The sequence below is a fragment of the Carettochelys insculpta genome, chromosome 31 (assembly GCF_033958435.1).
Source record: "Carettochelys insculpta isolate YL-2023 chromosome 31, ASM3395843v1, whole genome shotgun sequence".
Taxonomy (NCBI): domain Eukaryota; kingdom Metazoa; phylum Chordata; order Testudines; family Carettochelyidae; genus Carettochelys; species Carettochelys insculpta.
In genome coordinates this window covers 2,272,624-2,296,982 of record NC_134167.1, presented here as the reverse complement: position 1 = coordinate 2,296,982, position 24,359 = coordinate 2,272,624, and the positions used below count along the sequence as shown (strand labels likewise).

The 24,359-nt window shown below is 42.9% G+C and overlaps 1 protein-coding gene across 2 annotated transcripts in view; it reads left to right on the top strand.

Annotated features, from left to right (window-relative positions):
- Positions 1 to 7,901: 7,901 nt before the first annotated feature.
- PPP2R2A (protein phosphatase 2 regulatory subunit Balpha) overlaps positions 7,902 to 24,359 on the top strand; it is a 55,746-nt gene continuing 39,288 nt past the window's right edge. Inside the window, exons 1-2 of one of the 2 annotated variants that reach the window (XM_074981600.1) lie at positions 7,902 to 8,122; positions 10,625 to 10,702. Coding sequence is in view for 1 of the 2 variants with exons in the window: in XM_074981602.1 (XP_074837703.1) it covers positions 8,116 to 8,122; positions 10,625 to 10,702 (85 nt within the window). In the remaining variant the exon portion in view is untranslated. The remainder of the gene's footprint in view (positions 8,123 to 10,624; positions 10,703 to 24,359) is intronic. The other variant, XM_074981602.1, reaches the window with a different exon arrangement.

The following is a 24,359-nucleotide window of genomic DNA, read 5'->3' as shown; positions in this document are numbered from 1 at the left end:
GGAGGAAGTGACATATTTATCTCCTGGAAAGGAAGCAGTTGCCTGCAGCAACAGTCTCACGTTTTATTGTGTGTCTCTTTCATAGGTTTCTCATCATTGGCTTCTCATCAGGCATGCTTTGACGAGCTCTGTAGCAGGTGCAATTCAGAAACATGGGTTCTGATCCTGAAAGTTACTCTCCTTGTAGTACAGATTGTAGGGTTGGGGGCTTTGTTTTTTCCACCCCATCACAAAGCAGGAGGGAAATTATTGGACTTGTGGGGCACCTGTTTTCTTTTCTATGTTGAATAAAAGCCTTTATAGAGCTTTAAACTTTTTGGGAGGGTTATATGGATGTGGGGGGGAAGGAAGGGTTGGGGTAGTATTAGAAAGGCTGGTCAGCGCATGGATAATTGGACACCTAGTAAGTTTATTACATCAACAGTGCCTGTGAAGTGATTTGTTGCGAGCATTTCTTTTTATTATTCATAGTATCTTTATATGTCAGTAGACCTGCCCTATGAGGAGAACAGGGCTCAGATAGAATAATAAGAAAATATAAATGGTCTGGCTAAGAGCTGACAAACTTGTCCCTAGCTGAATTCAGAATAACACCACAACTGGCAAGTAAACCAGGCCCGTACTTTGGGATACCTTTGTTAAGCATATAGAGTCTGAGTTTTCGACTCAGCAACTGAGAAAGCAATAGAACTAAGGATTTCCTGTCTCACATACAGACCGCACCTTTCTCCTGTTTATAGAATTAACTTATTCCCCACCAGAAAAACTGCGTAACTGGAACAATCCACTTTGAAATTCTGGACTGCTTCCTTCCCTTTACAGTTCATTCCTGGCATTACTTTCAGGCTGCCTCAGTCGCACAACCAGAACAGTCTGCTCTTATTCCAAGACAAAGGAAGGTAAGCAAAGAATGCCTCAAATCAGGCTGATTGGCAATATGCAAGTACTTTTTAATTGCTGGGTTAACCAACGTTTGCAAAACATGGTGAGGATGAGCTCGAAGAACTAAATGCTATTGTCACTAGAAGAGTAAGTCTCAAAGAGGTTGCCATGTTAGTCTGTGGCTATAAAAACAATGAGGAGTCCTGGGGCACCTTAAAGACTCATAATTTATTTGGGCTTAAACTTTTATGGGTCAAAACCACTTTGTCAGATGCATAGTCTTTAAGGTGCCCCAGGACTCCTTGTTGTTTTCAGTGGAAGAGAACACAAACCAAAACAACACAGACCATAAATCCAAACAGAATTACAAAACAGAAAATGATAAACCAACAATAATCACAGAACTTAACTACATAATACTAAGCATAGCTCTTCCATCTATTCTGAAAGGGTTTTTTAAGTTTGTTAGGATAGCAGTATTGCTAACCCCGTGTATTCAAAGGTTGGCCTTCTAAAATCATGATATTGAAATAAAAACGACATTGGGAGTTTTTCTTTATTTGCTTATTGGTATTTGAGCTTTCAGAGAGTCACATTTTCAAGCTTTTCTGAATACCCACAGGAACAAGACACTTCCATTGCTGTACAACTAACATAAAATAAACAAGTCCTCACCATAGTTCCCTGTAAGCTGAGCACTTGGGCAGCCCTCAAGGAGAGATTCAAGTACCACCCCACTGATTAGAAGAGTACCAGCTGCTGGCAGCACATGTTCTTATGGATGGTGTACATAAGCCTTGGTACCATAACAAAATTTATTCTGCATGTGGATGGGAAAGGTTAGAAGGAACCCTGATCCTCACAATTCCAGGAGCTGGGCTGGCAACATTGGGAAGGCATGCAACACTGTACTGATCTACTAGTTGGAGCAAAGAACTGAGAGCCAGCACAGCTGGGTTTTATGTCTGACTGTAGTAATCTCCTCCACACGCCAACCTACACTGTATGTGGTACAACTAACTTAAAAAAAGTGTTTCTTCAGATAAAGTTTGACCATCAGGATGGACAGGCTCATGCAATCTAATACCAACAGACCATGAAGCTACGATGAGCGCCGTATAAACAGATTGCTCTCCCTGTATAACAGTGGATAGGCCTCCTTGGAGACCTAGACAATCTGCTGGGCCACATCTACACTAGCCCCCTCCTTTCTGAGCAAGCTACTTGTACAGAGTTTCTTTAGTCTGAATTCTCACTTTTGTGGTCAGATGATTGGGGTCATGTGATTCTCTTATAATAAGTTTCATTAAGGGTTCCACCCTGTCTCAAAAACAGTCCCTGCATGTAATATTTTAAAAAGCCAGCAATGTTCTTTCAGTTGTCTTTCCTAGCTCCATCTCTGCTGTCGGGGCAGCTGCCCTTCATAAAAGTAATGGTGGTGAGGGCCTCCTTCATCTATAAGTCACTTCCTGCTCCTCAGAGATGCACCATAGTATCTCAGGTAAGTATATTAACAACAGCGTTGCTTTTCTCCACAAAAACATGTGCTTTTCAATTATTTTGTGCTCTTCATCAATAGGTCTCAAATCCCTGTGTGAGGGCGTGCAAGTCTAATCTTCATTTTACAGATGAGAACACTGAAGCGTGGAGAAGTTAAGCCAAAAAACAGTGCATCAAACTGTTGATATTTTGCAGGTTCTGATCTCATATGTGGAATTGTGTAGTTATTTATCTTTAACAAATGAACAATGAGAGTAGACTTAAACTTGCAAACTATTTCACTTTTCACAGTTGTGAAATCATTTCCTAAACCAAATGGCTTTTGTGCTAGCAAAAGCAGGGCTAGAAGGCATTAACTACCCTAACTAGGAAAAATACCTGGTATTTGGTATTTCCAATACCAGACCCCATTGAGGCTTCCTCCTATACAGCTATTTGGTCTAATAAGCTCTATACTTTTAAAATTACAGTTAAACTGCCGATATGCGCAAAGTCAGCAACTTTCTTTGCAGAGGTTTGTAAAGGGATGAATCGCTTAGGCCACTCAGTTACAAATCCACTGACTTTATTGCTATGCTGTTTTGCTTGGGAAACAGTTCTCTAGTTTAGAAGGCTCAAATCAGACCCCATTGACTATTCTCAAGTGATTTGTAAGGTACGTGTTATCTTGGTCCACTTTTACCTAAAACCTATGATATCTGGTGACTGCAAATGGCGGGATTAACTCTTGTGCTTTCATCAAGTTGTGTGGCTTCTAATAGATTGTGCTCAAAGCTGTTAGCACTTTTAATTTTACGCCTCTCCAAAGAGGAAGTGTTAAATAAAAGAAAATCAGTTTTAATAATCAAGCTATTATAATGGGGATCTGCTTCTAATAGGCTATTATAGTGGCCCCCAAAGCCAAACACTTAGCAGGTAAACAGTCCCTTGAACTTCAGTGGGAGAACTTGTATGAATAAAGTTAATATCTACATACATGGTATTCAGGATCAGGGTGAAAAGAAGACTGGAAATATACTAGTTGTTACCTTTTTTTAAAACCTAGTTCTAGCTGAGATTCCCTGACTGTTGAGAAGTGGTTTTCAGGGCTTTACAGTGCACTCCAGAGACGTGAAACTCAACTGACAGCAAAGGAGGATGAAATCCTCATATGTTTAGTGCATCAGAATGTGCCAGTTGCCATTCCAGATTAGAGTCTGGCTATGCTGAGAATATTTGTTGTGTAAACTCCCAAGGCAGACACGTTGTACTGATGTGAACTGGCGTTTATACTAGTAACTTATCCTGTGAATATGCCAGCCCAAAGCTCACTGCAGAGTCAGGGGTATTTGACCATTATGTTAAGTAGGAGTTTCCAACTAGCAATAATATCGTAACGGTAATCATGGAGGTGTTAATTTGTTGGAGGGTATTTGTGGACAAAACCTGGGGAAAGTCCAGATTCTCAAGGCATTCTGTCAACAGAATATTGACAGGGGCCCTCTATTGACAGACAGGGCTTCTGGGACACTGGGCAGCCGTGCCTGCTCTGCTTCGGGTTGGCTGTTTTGTTGAGAGAACAATTTGGCCACAATCTGTTGACAAAAGTTTTGTCTGAAGATGTCTTGCGACAAAAACTTCTGTTAACAAATCACCGTAATCTAGACATATCCTCTCTGTTTGAGATGAAGGGCAGGAGAATGGACTGTAAGAAGCTGTTCTGCACTGGTCCCAGATATTACTAGCTGAGACCTAATAGGTCTCTCCTATCACTGAGGTCTATCTTCTGTTATAATTAATGCCTTTGTTATTTCTGGAATTGGTTGTTATAATGCATTATCCTTTTGTCCAGCCAATCATATTATTAAGACACTGGAACAGACACAAAGTGTGCTGCTGTTAGAGTTCTTTCTTTATCTTGTTTAATTATTGCCTTAGTTTGATATATTTTTGCTAGTTACCAGTCAGATTTCGCTTGATTTGCTTGAACTGATTTGTGTGTGTGTGTTTGTACCATTGATTAGCAGAATCAGAAGTACTTTTTTATTTGTACCTATATTGTTGTCAGGTAATGAAGATTCTCCTTTAACTCAGTGGTGAAGATATAGTTTTGAAACAGAAGGATAGAGGCTCTAAACTTGCAGCTGCTGTGAAATTTTGCCTGGCCATGATGTGTAGCATAATGACTTTAGATTGTAAGCTTTTTTTCCGTTTGTACAACACCCAGCACAATATGGTCCTGATCCATGATAGGTGTTTCTAATCACAATATAAATAATAAACTAAAACAAAATTGGTGAAGTGGTATAGGTATCCATGACAGATTTGCTGTATGCTTCTTGGTTTTCTTAAGGGTAATGTCCATTGATTTAAAATATAACATTAAGGTAGCTGTCAGTTGACTTTACCCCCAGTCTAATGTATTCTTGTGAATCTGGAGCTTGTATTGCCTTTTTTGTCTGCAAAGGAATCAATTTTTAAACCACAGTTGAACAAGGCATATGTTTAAGAAAATGTGCTGCATCAAACACCCTGGGACTTCTTGTAAATTTAGCAAATATTGTTAAATGCGCTGAATCAGCAGAGCTGTTATTCACATGTTTAAATCCCACTGAAATCAATGGGAAATAAGCATGTGCTTAAGAATTTTGGTGAATTAGGGCCAGGAGATCTAAACCTTGCTCTTTTGCACTAATCTCTAAAGTAGTGTAAATGACAGGATTCCATGAATTAGCAAACGCACCCGGCAGCTCAGTTCCTGCGTGACTCATACAAGACATCTTGAGACCTGATTTTTCAGAAACTGGAAGGCATAAAGGCTATGTCTACACTTGAACTATCTGTTGACAGAGAGTTATGCCTCATATTTCGGTGGGATAACTCTGTCAAGGCAAATACAGAGTTCAGTTGAGACTCTGTCCACAGAAGGCTTGATGTGTGTAGATGCTCCTTCAGTTCTTGTGTCAGCAGAACTCTCCAGCATAGATACAGCCAAAGGGAACAAGGGACAGTGGTGCACACTGAGTTGGAGGCATGGGAGTGGGAGGACCTCAGGCCCTGGTATTACAGGAGAGTGGATTGGGGTGGATCACAGTAAGAAAGATTGGGGGACTGTGGTATGGGGAGAGAAAGAAGTGAAGAGGCTTGCGTGGAAAGGGTACACACGCAACCCCTAGCATGAGGAAAGAGACTCTAGGACCCTGGAAGGTGGGGGTGCACACAGAGGGCCTGGCAGAGGGAGGCAGGGGTCACACAGCCCCAGGCATGAGGGAGAGGGTTGGTACAGATGCAGAGTCCCTGAAATAGAAGATGAGAGAGTGGTCCAGGGTGGAATGGAGGAGTGCAAAGAGCCCCTGGCAGGGGCAGTGAGTTTGACATACACATGCTATGAAGGAGATAACACTATGGTTATATCTGGGACTATTCCCAGATATGTGGGGTGTCCAGTAAGAAAATCAGCCCCTAAGTCCAGTGTTTCAAGTTGGAAACACAAAACCAATGAAAATGTTGTGTTCAGCAGCTTGCTCCAAGTCACACTGAGAGTCTGTGGTAGAGCTGGAAATACAATAAGATGCCCTGAAATCCAGCCCACTTCCTTTTCTGTGGCTGATTTCTGGTTTCTCATTTAAATCCATGTAAAATCGTTGAATTTTTAGATCTATTCACACTGGATCTGCAAGTAAAAGTTGGAATCCTGGGTGGAATGAAAGCAAAGGAAACATTTACACAAATCTCTCTAAAGGAAACTGGATGAATTCTTCAAGGTCCTAACTTGATGGGATGGAGTCATTTATCTGAGTCCTGCATGTAGATTGTAGCTGAGACTTGAACTGGGACCTAGTGAGCTAAAAAGGAGCCTTCCTCCTTTTCAAGCCAGCAGGAGTTGTGCCAAGCTGGTGTCTGCTGGATGCCTGTCTTTGTAGATCTTACAGACTGTCAGGATGAAAGGTAAATGTAGGCTAAAAATGGCTCCGGAGCACTGCTGGATGTATGCAAGGAATATCAATGAGACTGGAGAAGGGTGATCTAGTAAAATATGAGCTAAAAGGCTATGGATGTTGTGGAAACCATCCCAAGAAGGGTGTGGGGATGTGCACCCTAACAGGGTATGTGGCCGGAACAGAGGAAATGCTGGGAAAGTCAAATGAGGACTGTCCTTGGAGGACAGCAGGAGAGTGAAAAGCCCCAGGGGAAATTCAACACAGCGATGGGCGTAGCACAGAGGGCAAGTGGCCAAAGGGATGAGCACAGCTGGTATGGACAGGCAGAGGTCTAGGTTCAGAGGGCATCACTAGCAGAGATTGATCGGCGGTGTATGTGCAGTGGGACCCAGCAGCAAGCAAAGATGGCCTGCTGAGGCAGCCCAGGTGTGAAGGAGAAATGAATGCTTCTGACAGGTACTGGGGGGAAGTGCAGTGCAATGGTCACAAGGGGCAGTGAGGCTGGTGGATATGCACCTGATGGGGGTGGGGGCTGAGCATATATACAGTCTCACTTTTAAGTGAATGTTAATGGCTCAATGATAGGCGCCGGGCAGCTGGGCAGGTGCAGTGAACACAGTGCATGGAAATGGCTAGGACACAGCTGAGAAGAAGTGGGGGTAAGTGTGGGTGCCAGGGCACAGCTGGGCAGAGGTGCTGGTGCAGTGGGAACAGTGGATGGCGCTGGCTAGGTGGAGGTAGCAGCTGACAGGTGGTGTGGATGTATGTGGGTCCAGTGGGCATAGCTGGCAGATGCATGGGTGCAGTGAATACACTGGATGTAGATAGCTGAGGAGAAGCTGGCAAGAAATGGGGATACATGTGATTGCAGGAGACACAACTGGGCAGATGTCCAGGTGCAGTGAGTGGTGCTGGCTGATGTGCAGCTGACAGGTGGTGGTGGTGGTGTGTATGTGCAGTGGATGCAGCTGGACAGATGCAGAAGTGCAATGAATGCAGTGGATGGATCTGGCTGGAGTGCAAGGGACAGATGTGTGAGTGCAGGGGAAATAGCTGGGCATATGCACAGGTGCAGTGAATGCAGTTGATGGGGCTGGCTGGGCCACAGCTGGCAGGAGGTGGGGACAGGTGTGGGTGCAGGGGCAGAGCATGCAGTGGCTGGAGCTGGCTAGCTGGGGTGCAGCAGGCAGGAGGTGGGGGGACGGGTGTGAGTGCAGGGGCAGAGCATGCAGTGGCTGGAGCTGGCTAGCTGGGGTGCAGCAGGCAGGAGGTGGGGGGACGGGTGTGAGTGCAGGGGCAGAGCATGCAGTGGCTGGAGCTGGCTAGCTAGGGTGCAGCAGGCAGGAAGTGGGGACCGGTGTGGGTGCGGTGGGCGGATGTGCGGCTGCAGTGCGTGCAGCACCAGGGCTGGGCAGCCTAGCCCGCCGGGAGGCTCCCGAAAGCGCCGCACGCGCGGACGCAGCGGAATCAGCCCTCTTCCCCGACCGCCCCTCCCCTCTCTCCTCTCTTCGATGCTCTCGCCCCGCCCCGTCCCTTGCCCCCTCCCCCTCTCCTGGTGACGTCATCCTTGGCTTTGCCGGCGCCATTTTGAAACTGGAGCCTTGGAGCGCCGGGGGGGAGGAGGGGGGGGCGGGTAGGCGGGCTGGAAGGACCGAGTGGGGGAAGCTGCGCGGAGCCGGCTTTCCACCGCCCCCCCCCGGGGCTGCAATCTGCCGCCATCCTTCCTCCCGGCTCGCCATCCGCCCGGCCCACCGGGCCCCTTCCAGAGCCTAGAGGCCGCTCGAGCCCACCCGGCCACTCTTGGCAGCCCAACATGGCAGGTAAGGGGGAGAGCGCCCCCTCCTTCCCGGGGGCCGGTCGCTGCCCACAGCGCCCGGGGGGCGGGGGGACGTGTGTGGCGGGGCAGGTGAGGCCACGAAATGGCTTTGGAAGCAGCCTGCAAGGCTGAGCTGCTGCTGCTGCTCCTTGGTCGTGTGGAGGTGGCATACTTGATATCTGGGTATAGCAGTCTCTTCTCCTCGCTCGCTCTTTTATTCCTTCCCCTGAAAACGTGGGCTCGCTTTCGCTTCCTTTTTTTTTTTTTTTTTTTGCTTGCATTCCTAAAACCTCGATTCCTGGCGTGCAATTTGCATTTTCCCCTCTTTTAATGTGTTTTCCTTCTAGAAATCTGCGTTCATGTCCTCTTTCGCTTCCCTGCTGGCAAAGCGTTTGTTTCACAAGGAAGAAGGTGGCGGCTGGTAGAAGCCCTGTATGTCTGAAGTTCAGCATGTGAGGAGGTTTCCGAGCGGGGTGTGCCTTTTTTTCTTTTTCTTTCCCTTTTTTTAAGGTCTTCCCTAGACTTTCTGGTTTCGCGAGGAAATTGTAGGTATGTGTTGCGTTCTTGAAGAGTAGTTTGTTGAGAAGCAGATGTGTACAGGAGAGTGGCCGTGGGATACAGATGTGTTTGTGTAGTTGCACCCTACTGTAAGGTGTCAGTTGTGTAAGTATCTGCAGATAAAGGTGGAAATTGGGGAGAGGATGTAGTTTGTTAGAAAGTTCGGGTATCTCTGACGTGTGCAATAATGTTAGGGTGTTCTTATGTCTCATTTTTGTAATGCTGGAGATACATTCATTCCCCATTTTGCAGATTATCTTGCATTTTAAAGTGCAGTTTGTACGGTAAAAATTATCCATGTGCACAAGAGGTCTCTTCCTTTTCTCTCTCAATTTTTTCTGGTGATATATTTATTCTCCCCCTCTGGAAATTAATTGCCTCTTCAATACCTTGCACTTTGTAGAACAGCAAGAGAAACTGTATTTAGGTTTGCACCTTGCGTCCTCCACACTGTGCTATCCCACTCCACCTTTCTTTTCCCTTTCCTTTGGAATCGGCAGAAGCAAGACCTTGAGCTAGGAAGCTGCATAAAAATTAGGTTTGCAGTACACGATACATTGGTTTTTCTTGTAAACAGACATTCTCAGAATGCTTCTGTGATCTTAAGAGTTAAATAGCAGAGGTGGATGGAGGAGAGGAAATTGGCTGGCTAGTGTTGAGAGGCTTGGAAAGATGCTGTGGGGTGGGGTACTTTCCAGTACATGTATCCAAAATAAATATTGCATTTCATATTGTATAGATTGGCATTTTGTTAAGATGTCCACCACAACTTCGCTGATTCTCGTTCCTGGACTTTGTAAGACACTCCAAATACAGACTACAATCTAATGCTTTTCACAGCCAGGCTCTTGGTCTTTCATGACTTGGACTTACTTTGTTCCTTAACTTGGTGTGATTGTGGGAGGGGGGAACCTTCCTTAATGCCCTCTCTTCCCCAGAAATGTTGCGTCACGTTAATGCCTTGCAAGCTTCATCTGTTGTAAAGTCCTTTTTGGTTGTTGGGGGTTGAGAAGGAATTTCCATTTTGATAGCTCTCTCTGCAAGAGGCTAACTTGTTTCAATCTCTCTTCCTGTCTGGACCCAGCCCAGTGATTTGTTAAGAATGAAATGCAAAAGAAAGGGGTGGTGGTTTTTTGTGCTTTCTGGTGGCAGGGTTCAAATGAATCACTGCCTTCTGCAGAGGCGATAATGTTTCTGAAGTTTTCTCGTCGACCCATTTTCCATGGTACTTGTATTAACTTAAAGCAGATTGTTGAGTTTGCTGCATGGATTTGTTGCTTGCTTTTTTTAAAGAAAAGTAAGCCTGACAATTTCTTTGAAACTTTTATGGTGAAAGAGGGAGAGTACTATAAACTTGCTTTAAAACTTGTTTTCTCTAGCTTGCTTTACTTAACTGGGTGTAAAATATTTTAAAAAATAGTTTACTTTTTATAAAGTGCAAACATTTAATTGGAAAACTTAAGTCACTTGTAAGTGAAATATTTGTTGGTTTAGAGGGCACTGCAGCTTTTATATTTTTAAAAACATGTTGTGAAATAAACCAGCGGGTGCTCATTTTAATATAGCATAGTTCATTAACTCGAGCTGCTCTTGTTTTGATAGTTCTTTGGATCGTCAGCAATTACAGAGAGCAGCTTTTATCATTCTGCCACTATTTTTGACAGATGTTGCTTTGGTTATCGGACAAATCACTGCCAAAAGCAGTGATCAGTATTTGCAGGAGGCAGGGTGGAGGAGCAGGTTGGAGTTGCATGGAAACAGTTTGTAATCAAGTTTTGGAGCCTGCGTCTTTGCATAGGAAATTTTAGTTGTAGGTGTGTATGGTAGTGTCTAAATTGTCGCTTGGTAGTGGTGGATACTGTCTCTGTTTACTGAAGTAAATGCAAAACCTACACACTGATTTAATGGGGTTCTGTTTTATTTATTGATTTATTTTTGTTTTTTCTAGGAGCTGGAGGAGGAGGGAATGATATTCAGTGGTGTTTCTCTCAGGTGAAAGGAGCTGTAGATGATGATGTAGCAGAAGGTAAGAACAAGCTTTATTACCATGAATGAATATGATTGTTGGTGGCTAAATTTAGCAAGGGTGTTGCTGAAGCTTTTCCTTCTAAACTGTACATAGCAAAACTTCATTGTAGGTAATTTTAGTAAAGTAAGTAGAAACGCTGAGGCATCCCCATATAGTCTGGGATCAGACTTATATGTGGTATAAGTGGGTGCAATTCAACTGACAACCATGGACTTCCTGCTTCTTAGGTCAGAGCTGAATTTGGCCCATAGATTGCAACACTAGTTAACTTGTTTTTCAAAATATCTGTCATGTGACAGAGTCTCAGTTGAGACAGGGCTACTAACTTGTTTGTTTCCCCCATCAGTGAAATGTGGATAATGACACTTACATTCTTTATAGGAGTGTTGTGAAGATTAATTAATGTATACACAGCGCCTCAAAGATGCAAGGTGCTGCATAATTGTTGGGTACATCTTGCAGTCTTTGCATCCTGCCTTACCAATCAGGATTATCATGGGATTTTTGCACAAGCGTACTTTACAAGTGTCGTTTATGTTTTGTGATGAATTATTAGAAACTGCCTTACATTTTTGTAGTATGTAGTCCACCAAGTTATGCAAGGGTTGTGCTCCTGCGCACCCTCACGTAGCTCAGATTTCAAACGATTTGTGGGAGGGAGCCAGGAACCGGGTGGCATTTTGGCTCCTGGCTCCCCTGGGCTTGTGAGAGCTCAGAAGCTGACCAGTGCACCAGCACCGGTCAGTTTCCTGGCCCCCAGAGTGGTGGGGAGTCGGGAACCAGGCAGCAGCCTTTGTTTGAAATTCTCCTTGGGTTTTAATGGCAGCGAGGGGCAAGCCAGGAGGATGAATGGGCTGCAGGAGTGGCCCTCTTTTATCCCAGTGGGCTGAAGATGGTCTGGGTTAGGGTAGTTTTTCTAACTGTGCTTGTGTAGCTAGACTTTGTGGAGTGTGCCAGTTGAACCATAGCAGTGGTTGGGATGCAGAAGGAGCACATGGGTCTCGTAGTATTGTGTGCAACCAGCATGCACCTCGCTTCAGGTGTCCCTGCATTAAGTGTGTGTCACTTCTGTAATAGAAGGAAAATGGGACGTAAACCAGCAGATCTGGTAGCTCTCTGCATGGGCAATGGTAAACATACTGTCTTGTGGATCACCCCTAGAACACCAGTGGGCTGCATGTTTCCCACTACCGCTTTAGGGATTCGTTAAAGCTGAGCAACTTGCAAGTTCAGGGTTTGAAATTATTTTGTAATAAACACACACCCAAAGTCAGCTTTTTGCATGACTTATTTGGTGTAGTAGCATTTTACACAGCCTGCACATAATAACTTACTGGCAAATGAGAAAAAATTGTCGCATTTAAGAAATTAGTTATTTGATTTTTTTCCCTTGTTTGTTTGGTGTGTTTTATTTTGGACACGTTGCTCTGATTCAAATTCTGGAACTATTATTGTACCTGTGGTTGGTTGGTTTGTTTATTTATTTATTTATTTATTCAAGACCTGACACTTGTAAATTATTCCTATCAAAGATCTTGTCTGATGCTTACCAACTCAAAGCAATTAGGCTGTAATAAATTTCAGTACCATTTAAATATATTGGTAAGCAAGTAAGTTTTAAAGCTAGAATGTTAATAATTTATGTAATTTGTATAGTTTTTCCTACCAGACTTCAATTTCCATAGACTTTATGGTTGACATTCTGTAGCTGTCCAGCTTTTGACTCTTCCAGTTTCTCCACTGATAGATGGGCTCTAGGAACAAGACAGAAGAACGTGAGAGCTGTTTCTTGGATGTTCACGCATCTGTTCCATTAAATATACTAATGGGTGGGGTTTTGAGGGTTATTGTGTAGTGGGTTTCTTTTTAAAAACTTTTTGGTAATAGGTGTAATGATCTGGAAATCCAAGAGGCAGACTTATGTTTTAACTGCCGTTTTGGTTGTTAAATATTATAGCTCCTGCACTTAGGCTATGCCTACACTAGCCCAAAACTTCGAAATGGCCATGCAGATGGCCATTTTGAAGTTTACTAATGAAGCGCTGAAATGGATATTCAGCGCCTCATTAGAATGCCGGCAGCCGCAGCACTTCGAATTTGACGCGGCTTGCCGCCATGCAGCTTGTCCAGACAAGGCTCCTTTTCGAAAGGACCCTGGCAACTTCAAAATCCCCTTATTCCTATCTGCTGCATGGCGGCAACCCATGTCAATTTCGAAGTGCCATGGCTGCCGGCATTCTAATGAGGTGCTGAACGCGTATTTCAGCGCTTCATTAGTAAACTTTGAAATGGCCATTTGCATGGCCATTTCAAAGTTTTGGGCAAGTGTAGACATAGTCTCAGTGTGAAATATGATTTAGCAGTATCTCACTTCCTGATAGCCTAAGTAGCTAGTCACAATAGGTGGAGTTGAAGGCCAAAAGTATGTTAAATATGTTGAATTTCAGCATAACACTCGTTGCTTTTAACAAATTTTTGTAGAAATATCTATTTCCAATTGTACAAAAGGCATAACTTGTGTGTTGTGCAAGCTGTCTCTAGATAGAAACAAAGAAGATTATAATGACTTCGTAGTCAGCTGTATCATCTTTTTGTAACGGAAGGGAGAGGAGGACTAGGATCTTCGTGGTCAAGATGTGCATGGAACAGGGTAGTGTCCAGCCTAACTAGTTCTTGCTTCTCGAAAGTTCTGGCCCTTCAGTTTCTGGTTCTTAGCAGATTAAAAAGTAGCATGTGCAAAGAAAGACACCTGCTTGGTGAGATTGCTTTGTTCTCTGCTTATGTGGTGGTTGACGAGCTTTGCTAGGGGTGGGTGTAGCACACGAAGTCTCTTCTCCTCCCCCTTCTTCAGTATAGAGAGCCAGAGGGAGCAGCTAGCCACCTTGAGTGGCTCTGCTCCATGCTCAAGGATGGGTTGGATTAAAAGGCTTGGGTTGGATTTGGCCTGTGAGTTTAGATCATGGGTGTCCAACCTTCTGGCTTGCCTGTGCCGCATGGAGTGAAGAGGAATTGTCTTGGGCCGCATATAAAATATATAATATAGTTAATGTATATAAATCACATAGTAATGTTAAAAGTTTACGATCTTGTAGGGCCGCATTACTAGCTGTCCAGGGCTGCATGCGGCCCGCGGGTTGGACATGCCTGGTTTAGATGGTGCTTAATCCTGCTATGAGAGTAGGGGATGGGATTTGACTTCTTGAGGTCTCTTAAATTCTATAGATCAATACCAAAAATCAACAGAGTAGTCTAATCTACACCAGTATTCTGACCCATGTTGGGTAAATATCTAACAGGTATGATACAGATGGTTCTTGGTCCTTCAGTGATGGCTGGACCCTTCCAGTTCTAGTATTCTGTGGTGCAGCTGAACCAGTACAGCCAATGGTTTCCTCCCTCCACCCTTGTAGATGTGATTTCAGGGTTGAGTGTACATCATTCACCAACTTCATTAATGTATAGTGTGAATACAGGTGTAAAGGGGAAGGGAAAATCCCTTAGCCATTCCTTAAAATGGACCAGCAGATTCAGAAAGCAAGAGAGTACAGTCTAGCAAATTAAAAACCAGATGATGCAATGGAAAGAGGTATGACAACATGCTTTGCAGCTATAGGAGTCTCCCAATATTGCTCTTTTGATTGCAAGGTTTAGTTGAATGCTTCTGCTGTCACTTATTCTGTAGGCAACAACTTGTCAGGATTGGCTTATAATCAGAGAGCTCTTTTGCACAATTGTGATTTAAGAAAAGAAAAAGCAACTCAGCACCACGGGATTGGAAAGGACTTCAAGCGGTCAAGTCCCTGGCACTCATGGCAGGAATAAGTATTATCTAGACCATTCTGGACAGATGGAAATTCTGCAATCTCCCCAGGCAACTTATTCCAGTGCTTAGACACCCAGACAGGAAGTCTTGTGGGTTTTTTTTTCTTTCCCTGAATGTCCAGCCTAAACTTCCCTTGCTTCAATTTAAACCCATGGCTTGTCCTATGATCAGAGGTGAAGGTGAACAGTTTTTCTCCTTCTTCCTTGTAGCCCCCTTTTATATCCCCTCTGAGTTTTTCTTCCAGACTGAAACTCAATTTTTTCAATCTTGCCTCACTTCCTCCATTTGTCCACATATTTCCTGAAATGTGGAACTCAGAGCTGGACACATTACTTCAGCTGAAGTCTAATCTGTGCAGAGGAGAGCAGAAGAATTGCTTCTCATGTCCTGCATAAGGCACTGCAGCTAAATATGTCCCAAAACAATGTTTACTTTTTTTTAGCAAGTTGACTCCTATTTACGTTTAATATCGTCAAGATCTAATTCTGCATTGCTGGTACATCCTAAATTGCCAAAGTCTGACGAAATTTTGGATGGTAAAGAATAGAGGATCACTCCCTGAGCATATAAAAATGGGAAGTTTCATTTATTTTAAGAGAAAACCGTATCACCCTATTTCTAACTCCTTTGGGGAAAAAAGGGTAAAAACCTAAGAGTTCATGTGTCACCTATCAGAACTGTTACTTTAGGCATCTGAACTTTTATGGTTTGTATATGTTTTGATGAGATGATATTTGGGTCAAATTTGTCCCTGTGTTTACTGTAGACTTTTGTACAACTGTCTCTTACAAACCTTAAGACAAATGTGATTGTTTTCATTATTTGATTTTAAAATTCAAATGGAAAGTTTTTACGCGCACATTGTAGGGAAATGGGAACTTATGCCTTATACACAGTGTTGCACGGATCAAACTAAAGGTGTTACTCTATACAGATTTAGTACCAATATAATCTAAAGGTATGGGTTTTGTTTGGATTTAGTTACTGATGCAGTTTTTTTATGTGCACATTTGTATTACTGATTTAGCTGGTACTTGGGTAAAAGCTAAAACAATGTAAGACAGTACTGACTGAGCAAAACTGATTTCAGCTAAATGGGTGTAACTTGTACTTACACAAGCACTAAGTGTTTACATTATAAGGTGTATTAATACAAGAGAACCACAAAGTGAAATTTACCAACATTTGATTAACTCTCTGAACCATCCACACTGAAAGAAGTAAACTGCAAAACAAAGTGAAAACTAAATTAGAATTAAAATTTTGTTTTAACAAACCAAGCTAGTAATATTACCAGGATTCTGCTTTTAAATTTTGTCCATTAAATGCCATTGTCTTTTAAAGAACAGACATACTAGTTGCAACCTTACAATAACCTGCCTTTTTCCTCTAAAATCAAAGGCATGTAACTTGGAGTCCGTCCTTGTGAAGAGACAGTGTACACAAATTCAAAAGAATAACACCCTCTCAAGGCACAGACGAAAACATTCTTATAAGCTTTCAATATACTTTCTGCTTACAAGAAAGAGGCAGAAAAACAGAGAAAAAGGTTATCCACGTGGGCTAAAAACCATAACATACATATTCCAGTGCAGTTTAAAGGAAACAGTATAAACATCCGAAACATGTAAAATTATAGTCCCAAGTTCACAGGGAGGATTATTAAAAAGTGTATTTCTTCAGTATGTAGCTAGTAATACAGGTTGAACCTCTCTAATATGGCGTCCTCAGGGCCTCACCAGTGCTGAACGAATTTGCTGGACCACAAGAGCTGAGTATTGCCTAGCAGCTTTACCACTCCTGACTGGCTCTTAAGAGACACTTAGAGGAAAAATTGCAGATGATAAACAGCAGAGGACACTGAGAGCCAGGACTAGTGGCTGTAAACAAATTTTATGGGATCATGGGGAAACTTGACCACACCCATGAGAAGAGGTTGTCTGGCTAACTAAAGTTATGCTGTAACATGGATGTTGTTGGACGAATGAGCGCTGCACTCGAGAAGTTCAACCTGTACAACAAAGCAAGGAAACAAACTTAAAAAATGCAGTTAAACACAGTATTTTAATTACTGGAACAGTATTTCAAGGTTAAGGGGGATATCTCCAGTATACCAGTACCTTTAAATAGTTGGGTGGCAGGTGAATTTACAGTTGAATTAGATGGGATAGACATATTTCAGTTGTTCTGTGAGGGGTTTCAGCATGCTTGGTGGAAATCAGTATTCCGCTTGAGGCCTAATAAGCACAGAACACAGCAGAAGAATTACTTCTCGCCTCTTTCTTACAACAAATCTGCTGATGTTTGTTTGCATTTTTGCAGTCGTGTTATTCTGTTAACTCATATTTCTCTTGTGGTCCACTGTGACTCCACATCCCTTTTACAGTACTTTTCCCTCAATAGCCATGTCCTGTCTTGTATGTGTATAATTGATTGTTCCTTCTTAAATGTAGTTCTCTGCATTTGTACTTATTGAATTTGAGCCTGTTGACTACACCATTGCTCCAGTTTGTCCAGATCATCTTGAAAAATAATAAAATAAACATTCCAAATATAGTTTCCATTCTCCACATCCCCACTGTAAAAATTCTTCCAATAAGTCTGTATAACATAGTAATTATCTAATTTGTTTAACAATATAAACGATAGTTTTCTCCAGCATAGAAATTACTCTGTATTTAAAATCCTCTCGGCAGGCTTAAAAGCCATTGTTAAAAGAATCCGGAAGCTTCTGGAGACTTGTTCTTACTTGTGCTACTCTGGATTCAGCACTGATAGCAATTCCTGACATAAGGCTCTTGCCCCAGTGACTGGATCTGTAAATATTTAAGGACAGTTTGAAAATCTGTGAGCTTTATTTTCAAGTTATGTTCCAATGCTTTGATACTGGGTTTAACTCATGAATAACCATGTGCTCATTCAAGCCTCCTAACAAACACCAAAGCCCTTGCCCATGTGCCAGAATGATGAAAAAGTTCTCCCATTCATTGGGGAAGAATCATAGACTAGCTGCGCACAGTGCAGCAAAAAGAACCAAACCTAACAACACACAGGGAGTATCCGTGAGGAGATACAAGTATGCGTACGGCTTTGCATTGTGGCTACTCACACCTAGGCTAGGTGATCGTGAGTTGTTTGTAGCAGACACATCATAACATAGAGGTGACTAAGTCTTAAACAGTTTCTTCAAAGTAACCCTGTGCTTTTTAGTGGTATTGTCTGTACTTCATTGGAATTTGAACTGCTGTAAATTAATTTAATTTTTCCCCTTCTGTGCACATCATCCACCCTCTTGCTCCTAGTGTGGTTTTACTTCATCAGGCATTGCTCATCTGACTGAGGAATGGCTAGAGTAGAGGGTATTGTTTTAAAGGAGCAGTAGGCAGCAGCTTTTGATAGGCTGTGACTATACTGCTGGAGGCAGTCCATTGTCTGTATTTCCCTTAGTTGGGTAAAAGGAACCATTGCTGATTGGTTTCCTATGCATTTGTTCCAAACAGAGTTGCATTAATGTCCTTTCTCAAAGTACAGAAATAGAACCTAATTAATCAGGGTGATGAGGGTTAATGGTTTCTGTCCAGAAACCAAATAGCTTTGCATCTGGTTACAGAGAGAATAATCTGGTCTATAACTAATATAATTATGGTTCTGTTCCATTTAGGAAGAGGCATTTGAGTACTTTATATATGTTTTAAAAACAGTTGGGGCATTAAAACTAAACCCCAAGCCCTAATTTTTGAATATCTCCAAAACAGCAGTTTGGAGCAGCCAACAGATCCCCCCAACCTGTTAGTATTCTGATTTGCAGACTGTTAGGCTTTGTCTACAGTGGTACTTCTGTCACTTAGGGAGGTGAAAAAACATGTGACCCGAGTGTTAGAGATGAAAAGTGCCAGTGTGGACAGTGTTTCGTTGCCAGGATAGGTGCTCCTGGTGACGAAACTGCAGGTGCTTGTTAGAAGTGGGTTTATTTTGTCCTGGCGATAAAGTGCAGCCATTAAGTGCAGGTGCAGCAGCAGAGCAGGGCCATTGTAAGGTTTGTGGTGTAGATGATGTTGCCTTATGTGTGTGATGCACACTTGGATAACGAGTAGATTGTGTGAAAGTTAAAACGAAGAAGAGAGCCTCTGTTTTGTTGACCAGTGTGAAGGTTTAATACTAATGTTGTGGACAGGTACAGTCCCAGGTGGAAACTGGAATGCTGCTGGAGCCTCGCGGTTAGGTAACAAAGTGGTGCCATAGCATAAATGCTGAGGAGTTTTGTGTAGAGGAGACCCTGTGTTTCCTTCCTCTTTTGGAATGAGTGGAGTTGGGAGCTTAGTGGCCTGGAGTTTGATATTTCTGCTGTTCACACCCCCTCTGACCTGCCAAGCACCCTCATCACATGGAAATTTTCTTCCTGTCATCTCCCTCTGTGGTCAGGTGGAGAACCTCTTTCAGTGGCCACTGATCAACTGATAATTGGGGGTCACAAAAGTGAAAGACCAACCCCCTGCCCGGAACCCACATTGATTGTGGCCCCTAATTAAGATACCTCACTCCCCTTGTGTTCTAGCACCACGGTCAGAAAGCGGCAGTGAAGTTTGGGGCTTCTCCCCAGGCCACCTTAACTCTTCTGGGGGCCTATGGTGGAACCAAAAATGGTGGGTTCAGGGTTGATTGTGCAGGAGGGGGCTACTTGGAAGCTGGCGTGTGGCCTGGGTAGGGGGGAGGGTGCAAGAGTGGGCTGGGGGTAGGGGATCTGGGTGGGAGTTATGGTGCATGAGAGGGCTGGGGCAGCAATGTGGGGTACAGGAGCGGGCTGGAGGTGAAGGGTTTGGGCACAAGGGAGGGTGCAGGAGCATGGGGTGGAGTCTGGGTCAGATGGGGGGTGCAGCGGTGGACTACGGGAGGGGTGCTTACCTCCCAGGCTGTCCCCTCACTGGCTGGGGAAATGGCAGCTCCCTGAAGAGGCTTTTTCCCGCTGCTGCCAGGAACCTCCCATGCCCCCCTCTATTATAGGCCATAATGTGTCCCCCCACCCCAGCTCAGGGAGGGTGAGGAGTGGCTCATCAATCCCAGAGCTTCTTCCTGTGCCCTCTCACCCCGATGGGTCCATCCCACTCTCTCTAGCCCAGCTTTTCTGATCCAGCCCGCGAGCTCAGGGTTCCCCGCTGTGGGCTAGGTGCTGTTGAGGAGTGCCCCCCCGAGCCTTGGTATCTGGAGCTGGGGTTCCCCACTCCTGCTCTGTGGGACACTACCTAGGGAGGTTGTAGAATCTTCATCTCTGGAGATATTTAAGAACTGGTTAGATAAATGTCTATCAGGGATGGTCTAGACAGTACTTGGTCATGCCATGAGGGCAGAGGGCTGGACTCAGTGACCTCTCAAGGTCCCTTCCAGTCCTAGTAGCCTATGATAAGCAAGAGGAAGATGGTAGAGTTTTAGTGTGCTCTTTAGTGCTTTATTATTTATCATTTCTGGGAGGCTCAGAGCTGCCCATTTCACTTTGTTTGCTTGATAACAAGGCTGCAGACACAGGCTAGAACTGTGGTTCTTGAACTGGGGTGTGTGATATGCATGGGGTCACCAAGTTATTCTGTATGCTCTCTAGCCAGTGGATGATCCTCCAAGCAGCATTGATTCATTTTAAATCAAAGGAAAAAATAGTGATTTAAATTGAGTTTTCCACTGATTCTACTTCTCATATTTCTTTAAACAGTGGTGCAAATCTGATCGCTACTGTTAATTTACAACTCATTGCAACATTTTACAACATCCAGGATGGCATGCTTTGTATAAGTTGTTTAGTTACCTTGATTGATTGATTTTATTTATTTTAGGAAATACAAAATACTCTGCCTGCGTCAAGCTGCAGATGCTCAGCAGTACATTAGGAATGTTAAGAACTAAATCACGTGCAAACACAATAGTACTTATACTTTATTAATTAAATCTAAAAATGTTACATAAATGTTTCATGTTTGCAATCTTCTGACTTGTTTTTATTTTTTAATTCAAATTTTATTAACTCTAACAAACAAGTCATCACCATACTAAATGTATGATGTCCTTAAAATTTCCGCAGCTTGGTCTCATCTTCTGACCGCCGCTGTCATTTTGATTCATAGACTAAAACAGAAATAAAATTTTTCCTGCTTCTTTTTTCAACTGCCAGTCGATTTCTTAGCTTTGGTGTTATTCAAACGGTTAAAATATTTTCTGTTCTTTCAGAGGAAGCTACTGCTGAGAAAAGTTGACTTAGCAACTGAAGGAACTCTGTTTCAGGTGCCTGGCTAATGATTTCCACCAATTCAGGGGAGTGGCTTTGTTCACATCTTCATCTGTAAACATGTACAGATTAAATGGTTTTGTTCCAGCCCTGAAATGTATTCTTACTGGCAAAACAGAGGAGTGATTATTTTTTCTGATGCCCATAGCAGCAGCATCTTCAGAATTTAGACATCAAGAATGTTCTCCAGAGAATGAGGTGGAGATGGTGCTTCAGCCATTCACTTCTTTGTTGCCTGCAGAGTAACTTTCTGGTGAGGTGGTACTTTCATTAGTGTCTCTTGAAGTGCCTTTCAGATTTTGACAGCATCAGCCATTTCCCTGAAATTTAAAAGTATGGCTTAAATCTCTGTCCCAGGATAGCTTGGATGTCCTGTGTTTTTGTTTTTGTCTTGAACAGAGCTGAAATGCATTTTGTGCTGTATTTCCGCCCCCTTTCCCTCCCTAGCAGTCTGTGGGATGTAGGCTAAGTGGATGCCTTGTGCCGAAATGTCCAAGATGTGTTTGAAAATCTCAACAATTATCTGTGCTCTGTGTGAATCTGAAGAGTTCCTCTTCTCACCAGATTTCATGATGCCACCTTACCCTCACTCTGCTCTCAGCCAAGGTTCCTATAGCTTTTAGGAAGTCATTGTTCTTGTGAGTTTCGAATTGTCCATTGGATCTTCTTGAAGACAGTGATGATTTTAGTTGTTATGCCTGTTTTTGGTAAAGTTCCATCCCCTACAGTTCAGTCTCAGCATCTGGCAGTCAAAGGCGTAGGGACACCCAGAGCATGGGTGGACACCCACGAATATCTCAGCTAATAGCCACGGAGAAGGATGGAGTTATTCTCCCTTCAGTTATCTCATTTTTCTTTTGAACCCAGTTTATGATTTTAGTCTTTACAACATCCCTTAGTGATGAATGCTTCATGTTGACTCTTCGTTGTGTAAAGTGTATACTTCTTTTTGTGTTGGTTTTTAAACCTGTTACCTCTTAATTTCATTGGGCGAGCTCCTGGTACTTGTCTTACGTGAAGAGGGTAAATAGCACATCCTTGTTCTCTTTTGGGAGACAGTTGTCAGTTCATAGTCTGGATGGGCATATCAGTAGTCCATAAAGCCTAAAAGATTCCAGAATTTGTATGTAAGGTCCATACGAAATTGCATAAATCACAAATAGCTCCTTAAGTATTTGGGGATACTTCAGTTCTTTGTTCAGATTCCTTAGAAACCTGAAGGGATTTGTGTAGACTAGCTGATTTTGCTTGCTCAGTGTATACACACATGGACAGACCAAAGTGGTTCAAAAAACTTTTTTTGGGCCGCTGAAATAAAGACCTTTACTTAGCTGTCATGATTGCCTTACTGCTGCCTGCCTGCCTGCCTGCCAAGCATGTTTTATAATCAGAGCTTGTCCAAAGTTCATAGTACATTAAACTATATCCTCTGCCGATATTCAACTATAGTGGTAAACTAGAGCCACTGATTCAATACAGAGTGTCCTCTTAGATTCACACAAATTCAGCTTGTGGGATTAAGTCAGTGTGTTAAAGTATAGTCAGCTCATTAGACTGATTAATCTGAGCTTATGGCACTTTCAGTATTTTATCCCCTTCCAGTGTTGCTTACTAAAAATCTCCTTTTAGGTAGTCTGATTTGCTTTCATGGTCTCATGCCCTGAGTTCTCTACTGTTCAGTTTTCAGGCCAATGTCAGGAGGTATAGAAGATGTCTCGACCAGATGCCTGCAGCGAGAGGCCTGTTTAAAACCCATTATTCCTTCTGAGCAAAATAGCTCTAAGGTCTCACGGGTAGGTATATGCAACCATCCCAAAACATGACCTGAGCTGGTTTTCTTATTACCCGTTTATCTTTGTTTGATTGGCACATGATTGTTAATTCTTCTGGCCCAGGGTTTTCATGTCTCAGCTTTACTTGGACTCTGACATTACTGCCTTTCTACAGAGAGTCCTAAAAAGTCAAGGTAGGGTAACATTTCCAGACAGGGGCAAGACGTTGTAAACCAGCTTCTGTTGAGGACTATCTCCTTGGCTTAGTTTCTTGCTTCAAAGGACATTGTTTCTACTTGGTTTAGCTGTCCTGCCCTTAAAACAAGCACCATATGTCAAAGTCTGGTGTAATTTCATTGTCGTTAGAAAAAACAATGAGAGCTTTCTTTATGCTTCCCCCATATAACAGATTCTTGCCTAGACTTCTGGATGTTCTTTGGAGGGGTTCTTTAAAGATTCTATGCACAGTCCTTAGACAACGAAGGGTCCTGTGGCACCTTATAGACTAACAGAAAAGTTTAGAGCATGAGCTTTCGTGAGTTAACTCACTTCTTCAGATGCTGTCAGTTAACTCATGAAAGCTCATGCTCTAAACTTTTCTGTTAGTCTATAAGGTGCCACAGGACCCTTCGTTGCTCTACAGATCCAGACTAACACGGCTACCCCTCTGATACTAGTCCTTAGACAGTTAGCTTCCATGAATAGGGAGACAAGTAGACCTCAGTGGTGGCAGTCTTTTTTCCTTAAGTACTGTTAATGTAGATAATGCTCTGTTCCTCCCTATCTCCCGAAAATGTTTCAGGTAAATTCATGACCCATGTTTCTTCTAGTCTTTTCCATCTGGATGTGGACATTTTCCATCCATGTACAGAATAAAATTTTTATGTACACTGAGGCATTTGCAGATGTGCATGTGTGTGAAACAAAAAAAAAAAACCTAGTTCTGGGGGCTCTGCTAATCAGCTGGGGGATGCGGGAATCTTTCCTGAGTGGCCACACGAGCTCACAGCTTACAGGGAACACTGTTTGTGACTATCTAGTACCAATTTAATATTTGGTCAGTTTCGATTTGCAGCTTGTCAAAAAGATACCCATGTTGCTCTCCAGATTTGTAGCTTTTCTTCCTGCCCCTTATTATTTGGTGTTCAGCCATTCCTTCTAACTTTCCCAAATTTAGTGCCTGCCTTTGCAGTACACTTGAGGAGCATGAAAAAAACTCTTCAGGGTGAGTTGCTTCCATTTAGATTTGTTTTAAATACTGATAGTTCTGAATGTCATCTGCCTCTTTGGCAATCTCTTCTCCCTGTCCCCCACCCATGCAATTTTGCAATGACTGAAACCAGACTGGGGTTCATTTGACAGGTTCTTTTTTAATAATGGTGTTTCTGTGCCTTACAACACTAAGCCTCTCCTAACAGTTATTTTGGAAGTGGATTTCTCAGGGTAATATAAAATCAGTATAGTAAACATATAGTTATTTTGGGTCCCCTACTTCAGACACAGTAAGGGACCTGATTTTCTGCACCTGTGGAGTGACTGTGTTCGTTTCACCACCTTGCTTTTGGGGGATGTTTGTTTATTCGTAATAAGATGTTTAAAGCTTCCAGTATATCCTGCCTTCCCACAGTAAAGTCTGAACACATTGCATCAATCATCAATTTCTTTTTATACCTATACCTATCTTTTTTATTTTTTTTTGTTACAAAAGTTGTAGAGTCTTATTTTATTACTCTGCTTTTAGCTAGGAGTCCTTCAGGTCAGTGTCTCTATCTGCCTCTTTACCTAGAA